Below are 16,049 nucleotides of genomic sequence, written 5' to 3' on the forward strand. Positions count from 1 at the left end.
CACCCCTCCCGGGGTTTTCCCCCTTTTTTTTTTTTTTTTTTTTTTTTGCAAATTTTCTGGCAGCCACACTCAGGGTGATCAGGGAGAGTTGAGCCACAGGTGACACAGGTCGGTGCCTCTCCAGGGGACACACACAGTCCATGCTGGGTCAGGGCCAGCACTTCTGTAAACCAAACCCTGAGCCACTCAGGCAGTTGAGGAGCTCCTCCAGGCCTGGGACTTGCAGAGAAAGGTCAGGAAAGGCTGCACTCCCCTGCTCTAGGCTGGTACCCCAGGTTCCCACTCATACCTTGAGAAGTGAGGTACTCAGAAAGCCACATCACAAGCCACTCAGATCTCTTGCAGAGTGTTTCTCCCCAGTGAGCCAAGCAGAACCTTCTAAGTCCTGTGTTCACACAGCAGCTTTTCAGACAGCACCATCCCAAAACATCCCATGGGTGACCCCATCCCAACTCTGACTGTGCATCCACTCCACTGACCTCTGTGGGAACAGGGCAGAGCTCTGCATCCCAGGGTATCACTCACTCCTGCTCATTGGGAGGAAAAAGGCAGCTGTGTTGGAGTGTCACTGGTTTCTGCTCACCAGGGTTTGGAAAGACTCGGTGATCTGTACACCAAATAAACCTGCCTGGGTGCCAGCTGCCTGCACACCCTTGGGACACCCCAGCAAAGCAGCAGCACTTACAGCCTGCATCAGGGACAAGCCATGAGCTCCAGACACAGCCTTTCCCACAGGCACTGACACCTCCCAGCACACCCAGGTCGTGGCACTAGGCTGATGTTTGGCTTCCCACACCTCCATCAGGTCAGGTCTCTGCCAGACCCTTTGCCTCAGCTCCTGTGTGCTGTTTCAGGGGCAAAAAACACAGCATAGTCATCCCAGCAGCTCAAGGCTCAGAAGCAGGGTATCAGCATCCAGCAGAAGCCCAGGTGACAATTCTCCATTATACAAGGGACCTCTGCTGCCCACAGCTCCTTCAGTGCCCACTGAAGGGAGCTTACATAGGGGCACAGTGAAGCTAAGCTATGGCATGACCCAAAGCACTCAAGGGATAAAAGGAGATTTTCTCTTCACTCCAGCTATTTTTACATCTCAGAAATGTCTCCTATCCCAGGAGCCCTGCTGAGGGCTGGGATACCAACACCCTCCAGTTTACAGCCAGCTGGCTGCAGCCCAGCCCTGCTTGCAGAGCAGGGATGACCTTCCCCACAGGCAGCCAGGCCAAATGTCCTCCACCAGCTCCCACTGGCAAGTGAGTGCTCAAGGAGCTGGTGGGAGGGATTAACCCATCCTGGGACAGCTGCCCTTCTTCACCCCATCCCTGCCCCCAGCCTCACCACGAACCAAGATTTACAGCACAGGCAGAGCAAGGGGGTCAGCAGTGGGAAACTAATGGGGACAGAGGATTTACAGGGAAGGGCTGGATTCAGGGGAGGCAGAGCAAAGCAGAGGGTGATTTACAGGGTCAGCAGCAATTTACACAGCAGGTAGCACAGGGGAGGCAAGGATTTACAGGGGCAGGGGAGAAGTGCATGTTATGGGTCTTTATTAGGAAATGAGTGGCTCCTTGCCCTGACCGCTGTGACCCGGGGAGGGATGTGGGAGCTGATGGATCTCCAAGGAGCCTCCCCCTTGTTCTGGAGGTCACAGACAGGCCATCATGGGGAACCATCCCTATCCCAGCACGGCTGCCTGCTGCAACTGGCTTCTGCTTGGCCACAACAGCCTCTGGGTGATTCCAGCGTGTCCTTGTCCCACCTCTGCCCCGGGGCTGTATTCCAAGGGCAGCCTTGGTGGTCAGTGCCTCCAGGGAGGCTACAAATAAACCCTCAGACATCTCCTCCTGGAGCTGGGGGCCTTCCTTCCTCCTGGCAAGCCCCACAGTCCCTCCCCAGCTTCTCCCCCTGCCGAGGCTCAGGGCTGCCAGGCTGGTGACAGGCAGGCAGGGTCATGGTCTGCTGTCCCTCCACCCCATGGTGGGGGCCGTGAGCCAGCCCAGGGCCACCAGCACAGGCACACACGAGCCACATCACCCACTCTCCCGTCCCATTTTCCAGCTGCTCCTGGCACCCAGCAGGAGCCAAGGGTTGGGGTCAGCCCCACACACGTGACCCTGAGCGCATCACTCTGGGCAAGCAGGTTCTTTCCCTGTCCCACAGCATATGGCCCCCACTCCTGAATTGCAGCAGGGCTGGTGAGGGACACACTCTTCAGCACACAGCACGAAATGTGAGGGGTGGCACTGTGTTTGGGTCTCCAGCTACCACAAATGTCCCAGCCCTGGCTGTCCTGAGCTGGCAGGTGCCAGGCTGGGCACAGAGACACAAGGGTTACACCAGACCTGCTCAAACTGCACGTGAAGCAAGGAAAGGAAAGAAATGTATAAGAAAAGTTGTCCCAGTACAACAACTCCACCATGTTGTGACATCACCACTTTGGAGCGCACCATGGTTGGTCTCTGCCATCCCAGGAGGTAACAGCTCAGCTTCATGTCCAGGAGTGAGCCAGGACACACATCCTGCTGCCCCCAGCTCTTCCCTGCCACTGCTCCCTGTCAGTGGTACAAGGCACAGGCTGCCCCTCCAGAAGTGACATTTGCAGCACATCATGGCCTGGGGGCCAAAGCTTCAGCCATGCCAGCTGGAGGGTGCCCCCAGGTGACATGCAAACCCACACCTTGCATGCTCCTATATTTACTCCCCAAAAAGAGGCTTGCAAAACAAGAAGGGGCAAGGTTGATCCTAGAAGTGCCAAAAAAATTGGGAGAATTCACTCAGACACTTCATCTCTTTCTCCAGACACTCCCCTGCTTTGTAAAAGGTACAGGAGGCCACATGCTAAACAAGAGCAATCCCTGCAGGATTGCAAACCCCAACCTCTTGCAGCACTGGGCTGCTCAGCACAGGGCTGCAATTAGGGGGTGCAATTAGACTCATGCCACTAGCAGAGAGAGAGGTGGAGGGGAACAGCTCCAAGCACTGACCACAGACACCCATGAAAGCATCGAGCACTGCCCAGCCCTGGCATGGCATAAAAGAGGCGAAAATAAAGTTGTGAGCAGCCTGCACAAAGCAAGAGAAGTTCCTCTCTTTCAGCCTGGGGAGAGGCAGCTTTGCAGCCCAGACAGGTGACACAGGGCAATGTCCCAATGTGTAGGAGCCCAGAAAACACAGGTGAGGACTCACCCATCATTTGCAGGTGAGGACTCATCACAGCCCAGCAGATCCCACAGATCCTCAGCAGAGATACATGGGCAGCATCCCAGACAAGCTGGTCCCCTTATCCGTGTAAAACTTCCAGAGGGGCACAATAGCAACACCCAACTCACATCCTCACCAGAACCTCAGACAGCAGCAACACCACTGCCCCCCTCCCGCTCCCCCAAAGTTTGACTAAAGCTCAGGAGTATCTTTGCTTTTATAAATCTCTGCCTTTTAATGATGGCTTCAAGGCTCAGAGAAAAAAAGGCCCATTAAACTCACTGAATAAGTTAATGGGGCAGAGAGAATCCATTTCAAAGCCACCCCAGGCTATTTTCCTCTGGAGCTAAAGCCTGAATAAGCAAAAAGGAAAAATTAAAACTGTACAGTGCTTTGCCAATAAATAACCCCCAGTGTAATCTGCTACCAGGCAGGCCTCCATTTGCAGAGATAATAGGATGCAGATCAGCTGCAAACCACCTCCCCTTGCAGGGACCACCACCTTTTGATTGCAATTAGCTGTGCTGAGGCAGGAGCCTCCATCTCCTGCCTGTCCCCTTCCACGTGCCTGGGCAGGAGGGAATGACACATCCTGCAGGGAATGCCAAAATCCAGCACTTGGCTCTGCAATTCCCCAACATTAATGCTCCAGGCAGACGCCCCTGCTTCTCTGCCCCATTTTTCCCGAGCCCTCCCACCCCTTCATCCCTGTCTTCTCCTCCTCCTACACCAGCGGCACTGTGGGTCCATTCCTCACCTATCAACCAGAGCCCACACACAGCTGCTCCTCCCCAAACACTTAAAAAACAAGTGCATGTCCCAGAGAGCAGGAAAAAAAAAAAAAAAAAAAAACCAAAAAAAAAAAAAAACCCTGCTTGTAAACGTTGATCCCACTAGACACAGTTTGTTTACTATTTAATATTTAAAGATGTTAATTAAGTTTCTGAATAAATAAATCTATGCTCCCCCTGCCTTTTGAAAGGCAGGGATCCTTCCCTTGGGGCCAGAACATGCTGGGTGCTGGGCACCCTGCCTGGGGCAAAGCTTGAGGGTCCCACCACCCTCCCTCTTGGAAGGAATGCCAGGCTGGGAGCATCAGACACCTCGAGTCCTGGAGGGGAGCACAGGCAGGACAGGGCACAGAGAGGAGGATTTCCAGGCAGGGGTGCCCATAGTGGTTCCTCTTAGCCCTGGGATGGGATCTCAGCTACAAGCGAGGAGCCAGGGGCTTGTATTCCAAGGGCCAGAGGATGAACCCACAAAGTGCTGGGGGTCACAGACACTAACACACATCCCCACAGCCCACCAGCAGCCAGCTACAGACACTCACATCCCTCCCAGCTGCCCAGAGCCAGGACAGGCAACCCTCACAGCTCCTTACCTGAGAGCATCCCTGCTCCAGCTCCTCTTCTCCAAACCAACACGCAGCATCTTGCCAGGAGCAGTGACTGCTGCCTCCCTCACACACAGCCCCCCACATCTAACATCCACAGCTCGGCTCTTCCACCTGATACCTCTTCAGGCTCTGCCTCTCCCAAATCCACTCCAGCTATATCCTGCACCTTGCCATTAACCCCCACAGTGCCAGCCCTGCAGAGCTCCTTGTTGCCCCTCCCTGTCCTCATCCCTGCACTCCTCAGGCTCCAGCTTTGCTTTGATGCTCCCAAGGACACCCTTCAGCACCTGCCCCGACCTGAAACGAGGGGCACAACACCTCCCAAGGGAGCTGCTCTGATGCTGATTCACTCTGTGCTACTCTGCCCTGCAGAGACTGGGACAGCAGCGATGTGTCCAGAGCCCATGTGAGGCTCAAAAGAGGAAATAGTCCCCAGCAAGATTCAGCTTCTCTGAACAGGCACAAAGAGAGCACCAGGAGGAAGGCATGCTCTCAGCAGGCTGGGGAGCTGGGAGCACACAGCATCCTTGGCTCTGTGTCCCACTGAACTTTGCTTGCTTCACAGGCTGCTCAGCAGCAGCCACCAAATGGCTCAGGGGCCTTCACCTTACTTTTCTTGGGAAAATTTTGGCTGGGAGAGCACAGGCAAGGAATGAGACAGACAAAGCCAGGATCCACCTCACTGCCACAACAACATCCACCCACATCCTGGAGGAAAGAGTTTTGGGGACAAGAGAGATTTTCCCAGCCACACCAGTCACAGAACTCCCCACAGGCAATCCCACCTGTACTGGGAGGGACACAAGGGATGCCCAAGCTGGCCTTGCCTGCCTGGGTTAGGAACAGGCAGAAGGAGGGCAGGCAGCCCAAGGGAGCATTTGCACAGCTGGATCACAGACTGGAGAGCCAGGACTCCTTGTTCCCAGCCCAGGTCAGTGCACAGCATTTCCATGGAGAGCATGGGATGGGGGAAGAGGCCAGGGCTGCTCCAGGAGCTGAAGGAAAAGTCAGCAGCTGCAGGCACCCGAGATCTCCCCCATGTGGCTTCATGTCCTGGCAGGGTCAGGAGTTAGAGCCTGGCATTTCTGCAGCTCAGCTGAACATTCATATTCCTAATTTTCCTGGCAAAACCCTGAGCAGCGCTCAGATTCCCAGCATCTGTTTGAGCATTTCCACATTAACATTTCCTAGTGGGAACCTCCTGGTGAGAACTAGTTAAGGGACAGCCTTGCCCAACCCAGAAGGATGGGGACTTCACCATGCTCACATCTGCTCCTACCCACTTCTCAGTCCTCCAGGGACAGTGCAGAGCTGCCAGCAAAGGCACCAGTGCCCTGTCCCCTTCCCAGCACGGAGCTGTGGGAGAGCTGCAGGCAAGAGGCTGCATGGGGGGCAGCACTTGGGCTCAGCCTCTCCCTGCATCCTTCCCTGCGATCCCACGAGCATTTAGCTGTCACTTCAACAAGCACTGGAGTCAGGAATAAGCACCCTGAGTTGTACATGTGCTGTCAAACTCCCTGGGGAACCCTTCCTGACCTCTCTGCTCGCTGCTGGGAATTTTGGTTTTAATTAAAAAGGCAGTTTTTACTTATGCAGACCAAAGCTGGGGGTGATGTCACATGCAGGTACAGGAAGGGCATGGTCACTACCAGGCTCCATTGTCCACCATACCAAAACACTGGGTGGCAGCTGGAAGAAAACTGGCTGTACACATCGCTCTGGCTTCTCCTTCAGCTCCTCAACTGCTACAGCACATGAAAACAAGCTGAAAATACAGCACATATTTTCCTGGTGCCACCCTTCCAGGCAAGCCAGCTCTCACACAGAGGGGAACAGGGAAGGCACCCCAGTTCCTTGGGGTCTGGAAACCAGACAGTACATGAGAGGTGGGGATACCCAAGGACACAGCACAGCAGGGTTGGTGGAGATGCCCTGGGAGCTGGGCACCAATTCCAGTGCAGTGTTCCAAGGGGACTCCAGAGAGATTTTAGTCCCCCTTTCTTCAACTGAAGTGAAGTCCAGGCCCTGAGCAGTACCATGGCCCTCACCCATGAGCCATCACCCATTCCCCAACACACATCCACCCAAATGTTGCCTCTGCCATGATGCTGGGGGTCCATTTGCTGTTGCATTGCAGGACCACAGGGTGTCACAGCCTTTCCATCATGCTGGCAACCCTTGGCAATAGCCAGCAGGGAAATAACCAGCCCCTCTTTGGCCAGGCTGCCAGGGAAAATGAGATAATCCCAGGAGCTGCACATGGAGGATGTGACAGGGTCAAGGCCAGACTCCTGCCCTCACTCACCCTTGCTGTGTCTCACACCAGGCTCTTCTCAGCCTCCCTCCCTTGGAGAAGGACATGTGATCTCTTTACCTCTCTGACCTCCATCCAGCATGTGCAGCAGAGGTTTAATCAAAGGAGCAAAGAACATTTTACCTACTCTGGAGGCCCTCAGAGACAGCTCTCAGCCTGTGCCCTCTTGTCTCTGCCTCCAGGATTTCTCCATGGACCTCTCTCATGCCTGCTAAACACAACAGGACCAATAGAACAGCCTTGTTTATCCCTCCCTCCATGCTTGGATAAACCCTGGCCAGTGCTGCTACAGGATCTCCATCCTCACTCTGCTCCTTGCAGGCCAGCTCCACCACTGCTCCATGCCTCATCTTCTCCACCAGTAAAATTGACAGAGCCATTAGAGGCTTCCCTGCAGGATCACAGCCAGAAGCTGTCACAGAGGGCAGGCCACGACCCCGAGCAGGCACTGCTTGCCCAGCAACACCTTCTCACTGCAACTTCAACTGGGCCAATACCGTCCAAAAAGCTGCAAATCACCTCAATTCACAGACAGGCTGGGGCTGTATCTTGCAGCACTGCTGGAAGAGCTGTGGGTAGGTGGGGATGCACTGACCAGCAGCTGCACCGAGCAGAAAGCAGAAAGCCACGAGCCAGCAACCCACTCGGCTCCTAAGGGATCATCCAACACCGGTGTGCGCCCGCACAGGAATGGGGATGCCGAGTTTGGTGACCCAAGAGCAGCATGGGCACCCACGGCAAAGGCTTTCCAGCGTGACAGCGAGCAGGGGGTGACCCCGAGCCCCCGCAGCCCCCGCGCTCCCGCAGCCCCCGGCGCTGCGGTGCGGCTCGGAGCCGGCCGTGCCCGCGCATCCCGCATCCCGGAGCCGGGCTGTCTGCCGCTGCCGCTTGCCCTCTAGCGGCACAGCCACCTCCAGACGGGAAGAGCGGAGCGGGTGAGCCGGGATGCGCCGCGCCGGGGAGCCGGGGCTGAGCGGGGCGCAGGGTGCAGGCTCGGCCGGGAGCTGTGGGACATCCTCCGGGCTGCTCGTTTGCCGGCCCTCCTGCCTCAACCCGGAGCGTCTCCTCTTTGGGGGTGACGGGGACAGCCCTGTGCCGCCGTGGCGATGGTGCTGCTGGCGTGGTTCTCAGGAGCATGGGGAGCCACGTGAGGTGAGCGAGCTGCTGGTCCTCATCTCCTCGTGTGGGCACAGAGTGCTGCGCTATCCAGCCACGGCACAGAGTGCAGCCTCTGAGCAAGGAACTCGCCCGCAGCACCTCCTCGACCACAGCTTGGCTGTGCACTCCTTGGTGCAGCGGGGAGAGCAAGGGGATTTGGGGGAGAGCAGAGCCCACAGGCTGCTGTCAAACGCACCTGCTTAGAAAGCATCTACGGCACCTGTCGAAACCCCATCTGCAGGAAACACTGAACTACTGCTATTCCACAGTGCCTGGTAGTAACACTCTGAGGTACAAGCGCTAGTAACACTCACTTTAGAAGCCTGGCAGGCTTAGGGATTGGCTTATTTCCCACTTGTCAGCAGCCCCCTAAATGGGATCCACCAAACCCAGCCATAAACTCCAGGACAACACCAAGCAGGGGCTCTTCACTGGGCAGGACAAGCCAGTGTGTCAGGGAAGCACTGGGAAGCATCACCAAGATCAATCTACCTGCAGGACTCCCCAGAGATGATCCCATGGGACATCTCAGGGACTCTTTGGGAGGTTCACTGACAGGGTTCAGCATGGCTGGGTGCATGGCTGGTCACAGGGCTGTGGGAGACCTCAAGCAGCCTCATGCCAAAGCTTTGCTTCACAGGGGTGAGCTAATAATGTAAAGCAGACCCAGATCTCATGCCAAAGCACATGAAGATGCTTTGCTTCACAGGGGTGAGCTAATAATGTAAAGCAGACCCAGAGAACTTTCCCTGACTGAGCTCTACAAAAGCCCTTAGACGGAGGCAACACCACACTGAGCCTCCATGGAAATCAAGGCAGCTCCTTCCCCAGTCTCTTCTTCCTCCCATTAAACATCTCTCCAAGACCTGAAGCATCTCTGTCTCACCTCTCCAATTGTAAGGAGACAAGCCATCAGTCAGAACCAATTTAGACCTCCCCAAAACCTGCATGACATGAGGAGTTGGGACATGCCACATGCACCCTGAAACCATCTGGGCCACCAGCTCCTCCTGTCAGGCCAGCACCTCAGGCCCCATGTTTGGCTCAGAAAAAGTCTGGGAAGTGCTGGCAGGCATCAAAACTGTCTTCTTCCTGAAGAAATACCTGACATCACCTGTGCCCGGAAAGGGCCGCTCTCCAGGATTGGTCAGCAGACAGATCGACAGTAAGAGCAGGGCAAGGAGCCAACAGCCAGCACACAGGAAAGGGGGAGGACACAGATCAGTGCTCCTGGCTTAACTCACCTCTACAGCATCAAGACCATATATCACAGCCCAACTCTTTGTCTCAAATATCTCTGCACCCTTTTCTGTCCTCAAAGCTTGGTGTTGTGCCTGCCTCCCCCATCCTGACATCCTTCAGGATAGATGCTCTGCATGAACAAGAGCCCTGAAAATCCAAGATGATTGAATTAGGGACCTTTTTGATCATCTCTGGATCATCCAAAGCCTCTGGGACCAGGAGATGGGAGGTTTTGGGAATGCAGGGCCCTTCATCTCTGGAGAGTAGTAGTACTCGAGGCACACTGGGCACAACGTGGCTGATCCACAGAGAGGAGAAAAGTTTGTGCCTGTTGTCTGAAGCGGAGCAATCAATAATTTGAGCATCACAGGAGCTTTTCCCATGTCTGCTTGGGTCACCAAAGCAAGTTCTGCTCCCTCCAGCCCTTCCAGGAAGAGGCCTGCCCTTTCTTTCTTGCCTCCTCCCCAGACACGGGCACAGAGGAGCTTTCTTTCCCTGTGCCTCAGCTCTCCCGGCACCAGCAGGGAAGGGGTGCTGCTGCTCCCTGCACCCCCTCGCTCTCCCCCTCTCCACATGCTGCCAGCTCCCGCGCAGCGAGTGGGGGCTGCGCTGCCGCTCCCCCCGCAGCTCCCAGCGCTGACGTGGCTCTCCCACCCCCGGCCAGGCCCACGGCATGGAGCGGATGCTGCCATGGACTGCTGGGACAGCCCGATAGGAAGGAATAAAAATGCTCTTCTTGTCTGTAGAGGAGAGCAAGATGCTTCCTCTTGGCCCTGCCAGTGAGACCCAGAAATCCCACTGTGCTCCACAGAGGAGCAACCCAACGTCCTCTTGGGCTGCTCTGAATTCATCTCACCTTGTTGAAAGCAGCTACGAGCTGCACAGATACACCCTGACTATCCACCTATCCAGCACGTTTTACCAGAAGTGCCCCCATTCTCCCTTGGCAAGGCTGGGTAAAGAGCAAGGCTTTATAAACCGGGGACATCTCCCTGCCTCGAGGGAGCCCAGGGGTGACACACGCAGGCCACCACCGCCTGCCTAGCAGCATCTCCGCAGTGCCATAGCAACAGCTGAGAAGTAGGGAGGCCCAGATGGCAAACTCCTCCGTCTGTCCTTCCCCACGCACGGTGCCGGCGCACGCAGGCGCTGCCCACGCTGCCAGCAGGGTGAGTCCCCGGCACCCCGACACGCGGCACCCTCCGGCCAGCCCCGTGTGCCAGCCAGCCCCCCGCAGCGCCAGGGCTGGGGACACGCCGTGACAAACACGCACGCGGGGGCGGAAGGGGTTCTGTGCCACAGGAACCCTGGGATCAAAGTTCTGCCTGTGCTTCTGGTCTTGCGATGGGTAAAGCCCCATGTCTCTGTAAGTCACACCTGGCTGGGGACACAGCAAAGGCCACCCAGCTGCACGGGAAAAGGGATGGCATAGACATGCCCCAACCCCGTGGTGACCTCTCCTGAAATTGGGAGGGGGAAGTACAGAGCATGACTCCAAACTGGAGCCATGTCAGTCGGGTCCAAGCCGGCTCTCTGGCTAGACAGGGCTGCTGGCAGTTCTCAGGGATCTGTGTGCATCTCCAGGGAGGCAACCCAAAATCAGGTAAGTTTCTGGGCGTGCTGGGAAAGGGCAGAGGGACACCAGCCAACCCAACCTCCTCCTCACCCATCTGAGGGCAGGAGCCTCCTGTCTTTTCCCTGCCTCACTACTGACCTGGCACCACCTGGATTTGCAAGGTTGTGTTTTACTGTGCCCTTCAGCCCATCCAGGGCAGGAGCCACCCAGCCCTGACTTTTACCAAAAGGAGGACGTGTGGGAAGCCAGAAGCACCAGCAATTGAAGCAAAAGCTATTCCTTTGAAATGTGCAACAGGAGACTCGATGGTGGGGTACCACACTGAGGTACCCACAGGGCTGGCCTGCCCCACCATCCTCCCTGGGCAGCACTACAGCCTGGTTGTCTCCTGTTTCTCTTCTGCTGTCCTTGCCTCACAGGGCCTCATCAGCCCCTGAGAAGTGATATAACCCAAAGCTCCTGATGGCTTAACCCAGTGCACGGTTGGGGTGGGCTTGGCATGGAGGGGTCTTGCCCTCCCTCAAGGGAGTAACATGGGCAAGCCCTCCAAGATAGCTATATTGGTTTTTTAAACCAGCTTTCTAAATGGGCTCTGGCAATCTCTCATCATCAACACTCAAGCCCTGATTTGGAAGCTGAGCTCTCTCTTTTGGACGTGAATAAGGCTCTGCCTGGTCACAGGGTTGTTTCACCACCCCACACACCATTTGCTTATTCACCAGCTACAAGATGGAGCAGCGACCACCACCTTCCCCGGGGCCTGTGAGGAGGTTCCAGCTGGGGCACTGCATCCCTCAGCCACTGGGACAGGACTGAGCCTCCCCTGCTCACCCCAGCCCCGTGGGAGAAGGTGCTTTTGCCCACTGGCTGCCCACCAGCTGCCTAACGAGGCCAAGTCCCCGTGAGCATGGCAAGCAGGGGGAAAACACTGCTCCTTGCCCAGCTGAATCAGACTCACATGCCAGGAGTGATTCAGCGATGACCAGGCTGGGCTTCTAGGCACCCTCACCCCAACACCCATGATGTCAGGGCTGGCAAGGAGAGGCCTGACATCAGCCTGAAAGGGTGCAGGACCTGATGCCTTCTTCACAAGAGCATGAACGTGGTTCAACTCTGGCTCCCAGCAGTGACCCCTTTGCTGGGAAGCATCCCTGCCACATAAATCAACCCTCTGCTCCCATATCTCCTATAAACCAGCACTGCCTCCCCAGTAAGCACAGACCCTTGTGGAAAGTTTTCATCTGTGCACAGTCTCAGCCCCTGAGAGCATTTTGGGGTTCACCCCAGTCCTGTGCCTCAGCCCTCCCAAGCCCAAAAAGGAAGGCACGGGTCCAGCAGCGATGCAAGGGGTGAAGCAATGTGCTTTGCTCAGTGTGAAGCAGAGAGGCATATGAATTCCAGCAAAAACTGGCACCTTCTTCTCCTTCCCCAGCTTAAGAGAACCTCCTTTCCAAAAAAAAATACCCAATATCTGTTTCTGGAGTTGTCCATTTGGGTTTGGGTTCTTTTTTTTCCCCCACTCCTTTTTACAGACTGCTTATCAGCATTTTTCATTTTCAAAGCAGTAAAGACATTTTCTGGGCACAAAGCACTCGTGTAATACTACCTCTCACAGCAGTTCAGATGTCTGTGCATCTGACAACGCACAGTCGCTCACGCTGGTGGCTTCCAAACCCTTCCCTGCCTTTCCTGCTGCTCCCCGGCCCCCAAAGGGTTAAAACTAAACCACAACAAACAGCGAGCACAGGGAAAAAACACGAGTTCTCCGACTTCCCCAGCATCACCCTCATCCCTCCAGCATCACAGGGAAAACACTCCAGCACCACGACGCAGGATAAATATGGGGCAATTGGAAGGGGAGTGTTGCATTAGCTCCCCCCATCTACTTTCCCCATTCCTGCTGTTGTTATGGAGGTTTTCTGGGGAGGGGAAGGCAGGGCTGTGGATTCAGGGTCAGTGACCTGCTGAAAACCTGCTTGGGCATGGCATGAACCCGTAAGCAAGCGGGGAAAGCAGCTCCCGTCATCTTTACCCAGCAAAGGTGATGAGCAGAGCTGCGAGAGAGGCACTGCAATTACTCCATGGCTCTGCTGCAATTGCACTGTGACCAAATAAAACAGCCTCAGGAAGAGACCCAAAGCCCTCTCCCTCCATGCAACCATGCCATCGAGGTGAAAGAAATTAAATAAATAACCCTCCATTACTCATTTCCAACCTTGCTGCATTTCACTGCCAGAATAAAGGATTCCACCTCTTCTCTGCTCAACTCCCACTGGCAACTTGCTCTGGGGGCTACATTTCCCTAAATGCTCACATTTCAATTAGCATTAGAATAATGAAATGGCTCAGAGTTCATCTCACCCAAAAATGTACTGGAAAATAAAGAGCAGAGATTGGAAGCAATGAGGAATATTTTTTTTTTCACACACACAGAGCATGATGGACTCAGAAGAAGGAAAATATATTCCTTTCTCGACTCCACACTGATGAGATTAACATGGGCTTTGCTAACTGCCTCTCCAAACAAGGATAATGCAACTTCAAGTCGATTTTCCAGATAAACAAGCATGCAAACAAACGCAAAGTGCTCAACTAAAAATATCTCGCTGCTCCGATGCTTCTCCCCACCGCCGCCACCACCCCGAACCTAAAACACACAAATCCTATCGCGGCACCACGACGAGTTGCAAAATTACAACAATGTGAATTAAATAAGCTACTTAAGGAACATCTCACTGTCCTATTTTTTTTTTCCTCCTCTTAAAAATGCAAAACCGCAGATCCCCAGATACACTCATCCAGGGCAGCGAAGGGAGCATTTTCTGATGTGAGGATGTGAAAAATAATGGCATTTTAACTGGATACAAAGTCTCAAGAAAGAAAAAACAGTCCAGAACTTGCTTTTCTTGCCCAGTTTGGGTAAATATGTGGCGGTGTGTGGCTGTGGCGTCCCCGTTCCCCTTGCAGAAGCAAACAGTTAAAGGAAGCAGCAGCTTTAGCATCTTTGCCTGCTGCTCTCTCTTCTGCTAAGGAATCAGATCTCATTTACTTTATTCCTCTTAAGCCTTGGCCAAACTGTTGCTGGGCTTTTTATGGGTTTTTTTTTTGGGGGGAGGGTGGGGGGGGATGGGGTAAGGGAAAAGCCAGATCTGCATCCTCTGCCCGGGGAGTCGGGCTGAGCCCAGCCAGTGCAGCGATGCCGGGGGCACCTGAGCCCCGCACGGGCAGCCCAGCCCGCACCCTGCCGCGGGAGGGGGAGCCCTGGGGGACCCCCACTTACATGGAAGTGATGTTCCTTGAGATGTCCGTGATATTGATGCTCGTGTTGCCATTGCTGCTGCCTGAATCCTGCCCTTCCAAGAGGGGGAAGAGGTTCCCATCATCCGGCTTCTTGCAATTGATGTCTGTCTTGCTGCAAAGACAATTAGCAGGGCAAGCCAGCACCGAAAGCAGATAGTCTCCCCAAATGCTCCAGAGCAAAAAAACCCTCCAGAAAGTGCACTTGGTAGGGCAAAGAGAGACATCCATCTCCGATTGCTGCTTCTAAAAAAGAGGAGGAGGAGGAAAGGGGGGATGGAGGGAGGGGAAGGGGGGGAAAGGGGGAAGGAAACAAAGACAGAGGGAGGGAAAAAAAAGAAAAAAAAACCAAAAAAAAAAACAACAACAACAAAACCTCAAGCGATCAGCTGCAAAAATCCTCCAGCAGATGAAATCATGCTGGCAGCTGGCTGGGAGAGGCTGTAATTCCCGCTAGGGCAGCGGCCGCGGCCGCGGGCGGGGATGGATGCATGCCGGCCCGGCCGCCCGCCGCTCCCGCAGCCGCTCCGGAGGATCGCAACGGGAGGCTGGGGAGGGAGGGATGGGAGGGGAGGAAGGGAGGGAGAGAAGCAGCCGGGGAAATAAATAAATAACAAAAACGGTGCGAAAGTCACCAAGTCCCACCTACTGGGCAGAATTAAAATTGACACACCTGCAAAAAAAACAGACAGAGGGAGAGGAGGGGGCGATCTCCCCTTCCCATCTCTTCCCTCCCCCGGCCTGGCCAGCCCTGCTGCGGCGGGCACAAAAAGCAGGGGAGGAGGAAGAGGAGGAGGAAGGCTTGCAAAGAGAACCGGGCTCCGCAATAAAAAGGATTCCCCACCCCCCCTCCCTCTCCGCTAAAATCAGTGTAGGAGGATGGGGGAGAGAGGGGAAAAACCCCACTGCTGGAGCCCAGCTCAGCCCCGGGAGCGGAGGAAAAGTTGAAGCTGGGGTTAAATTTGTGGTGGGGGAGAGCAGAGGGGCTTTGGCTCGGCTCCTGCTTTCTCAAGCTCTTTTGGAGGACGATGCTGCCTTTGGCTTGGTTGTTGGGTGGGTTTCCCCCCCTCCTCCCCCAACCCGGACATAAGGGTGGAGAGGAAAGAGAGATTAAACTGAACTGGAAGAGAATAAAAGCCAGTGTGGATTACAGAAATTTAAATGGGGGGTTTTTTCTTCTTTGGAGGATCCTAGCGAGAGGCAGCTCAGACGGCTGGGTGTGAAAAAAGCGACTGAAGAGCATCCAGGAAGGACTTTCTAGAAAAGATGCACCCCACCCCCCCCAGCCCCTAAAAAATGCAATGGGGACCAAGCCGGCTGCCGGGAAGTGCAGGCAGGAGCACCCACGGTCGGGGCTCCCGTCCTCCCTCTCCTGGCTTCCCCCTTCCCTCCTGCAGCAGATTCTGCAATCAGACATGCAAAAAAAAAAAAAAAAAAAAAAACCCTAAAAAAAAAAAAAAAAAATCCTGAAAGAGGAAGACTGAAGTGTTGAAAAGGCTGAGCTCAGAGCGCCGAAATGGCATCAGGAGAGCAGTGAGTGCGAGCTGAACAGCAGAGCGAATTAAGATGCATGGTGCATTTTTGGCAAGCACAAACCCAAGCAGATCAGAGCTCTGCTTAATTTGCTCTGCTTTTCCACAGCGCTTTTCTGCATGCCTTTTTTTTTTTTTTTTTCCCCAATAGTTTCATGTCTCTGCTCCTCTGCACAGAGACAGAGCAATAAAGGGATGGTGCTGCAGGCAGGAGCACGGGCAAAGGGAGGAATTACAGGTGTAGGACTCCACATATTTCAAGGGTCTACTTCTGCCAGCAAAGTGCTTTGCACAAGGAGGAGAGACAGCACTGGCTGAGCCAACACCTTCAGA

The 16,049-nt window shown here is 54.8% G+C and overlaps 1 protein-coding gene across 2 annotated transcripts in view; it reads right to left on the reverse strand.

The window, feature by feature from the left end:
• Positions 1–14,461, reverse strand: part of NTRK3 (neurotrophic receptor tyrosine kinase 3) — a 203,699-nt gene extending 189,238 nt beyond the window's left edge. For both annotated transcript variants that reach the window (XM_041469251.1, XM_041469252.1), the window contains exon 1: positions 14,168–14,461. In XM_041469251.1, coding sequence (XP_041325185.1) covers positions 14,168–14,415 — 248 coding nt within the window. In that variant the 5' untranslated portion in view covers positions 14,416–14,461. The remainder of the gene's footprint in view (positions 1–14,167) is intronic.
• Between the last annotated feature and the right edge of the window lie 1,588 nt (positions 14,462–16,049).

This window comes from Pyrgilauda ruficollis, unplaced genomic scaffold (genome assembly GCF_017590135.1).
Source record: "Pyrgilauda ruficollis isolate IOZ18807 unplaced genomic scaffold, ASM1759013v1 scaffold23, whole genome shotgun sequence".
Taxonomy (NCBI): Eukaryota; Metazoa; Chordata; class Aves; order Passeriformes; family Passeridae; genus Pyrgilauda; species Pyrgilauda ruficollis.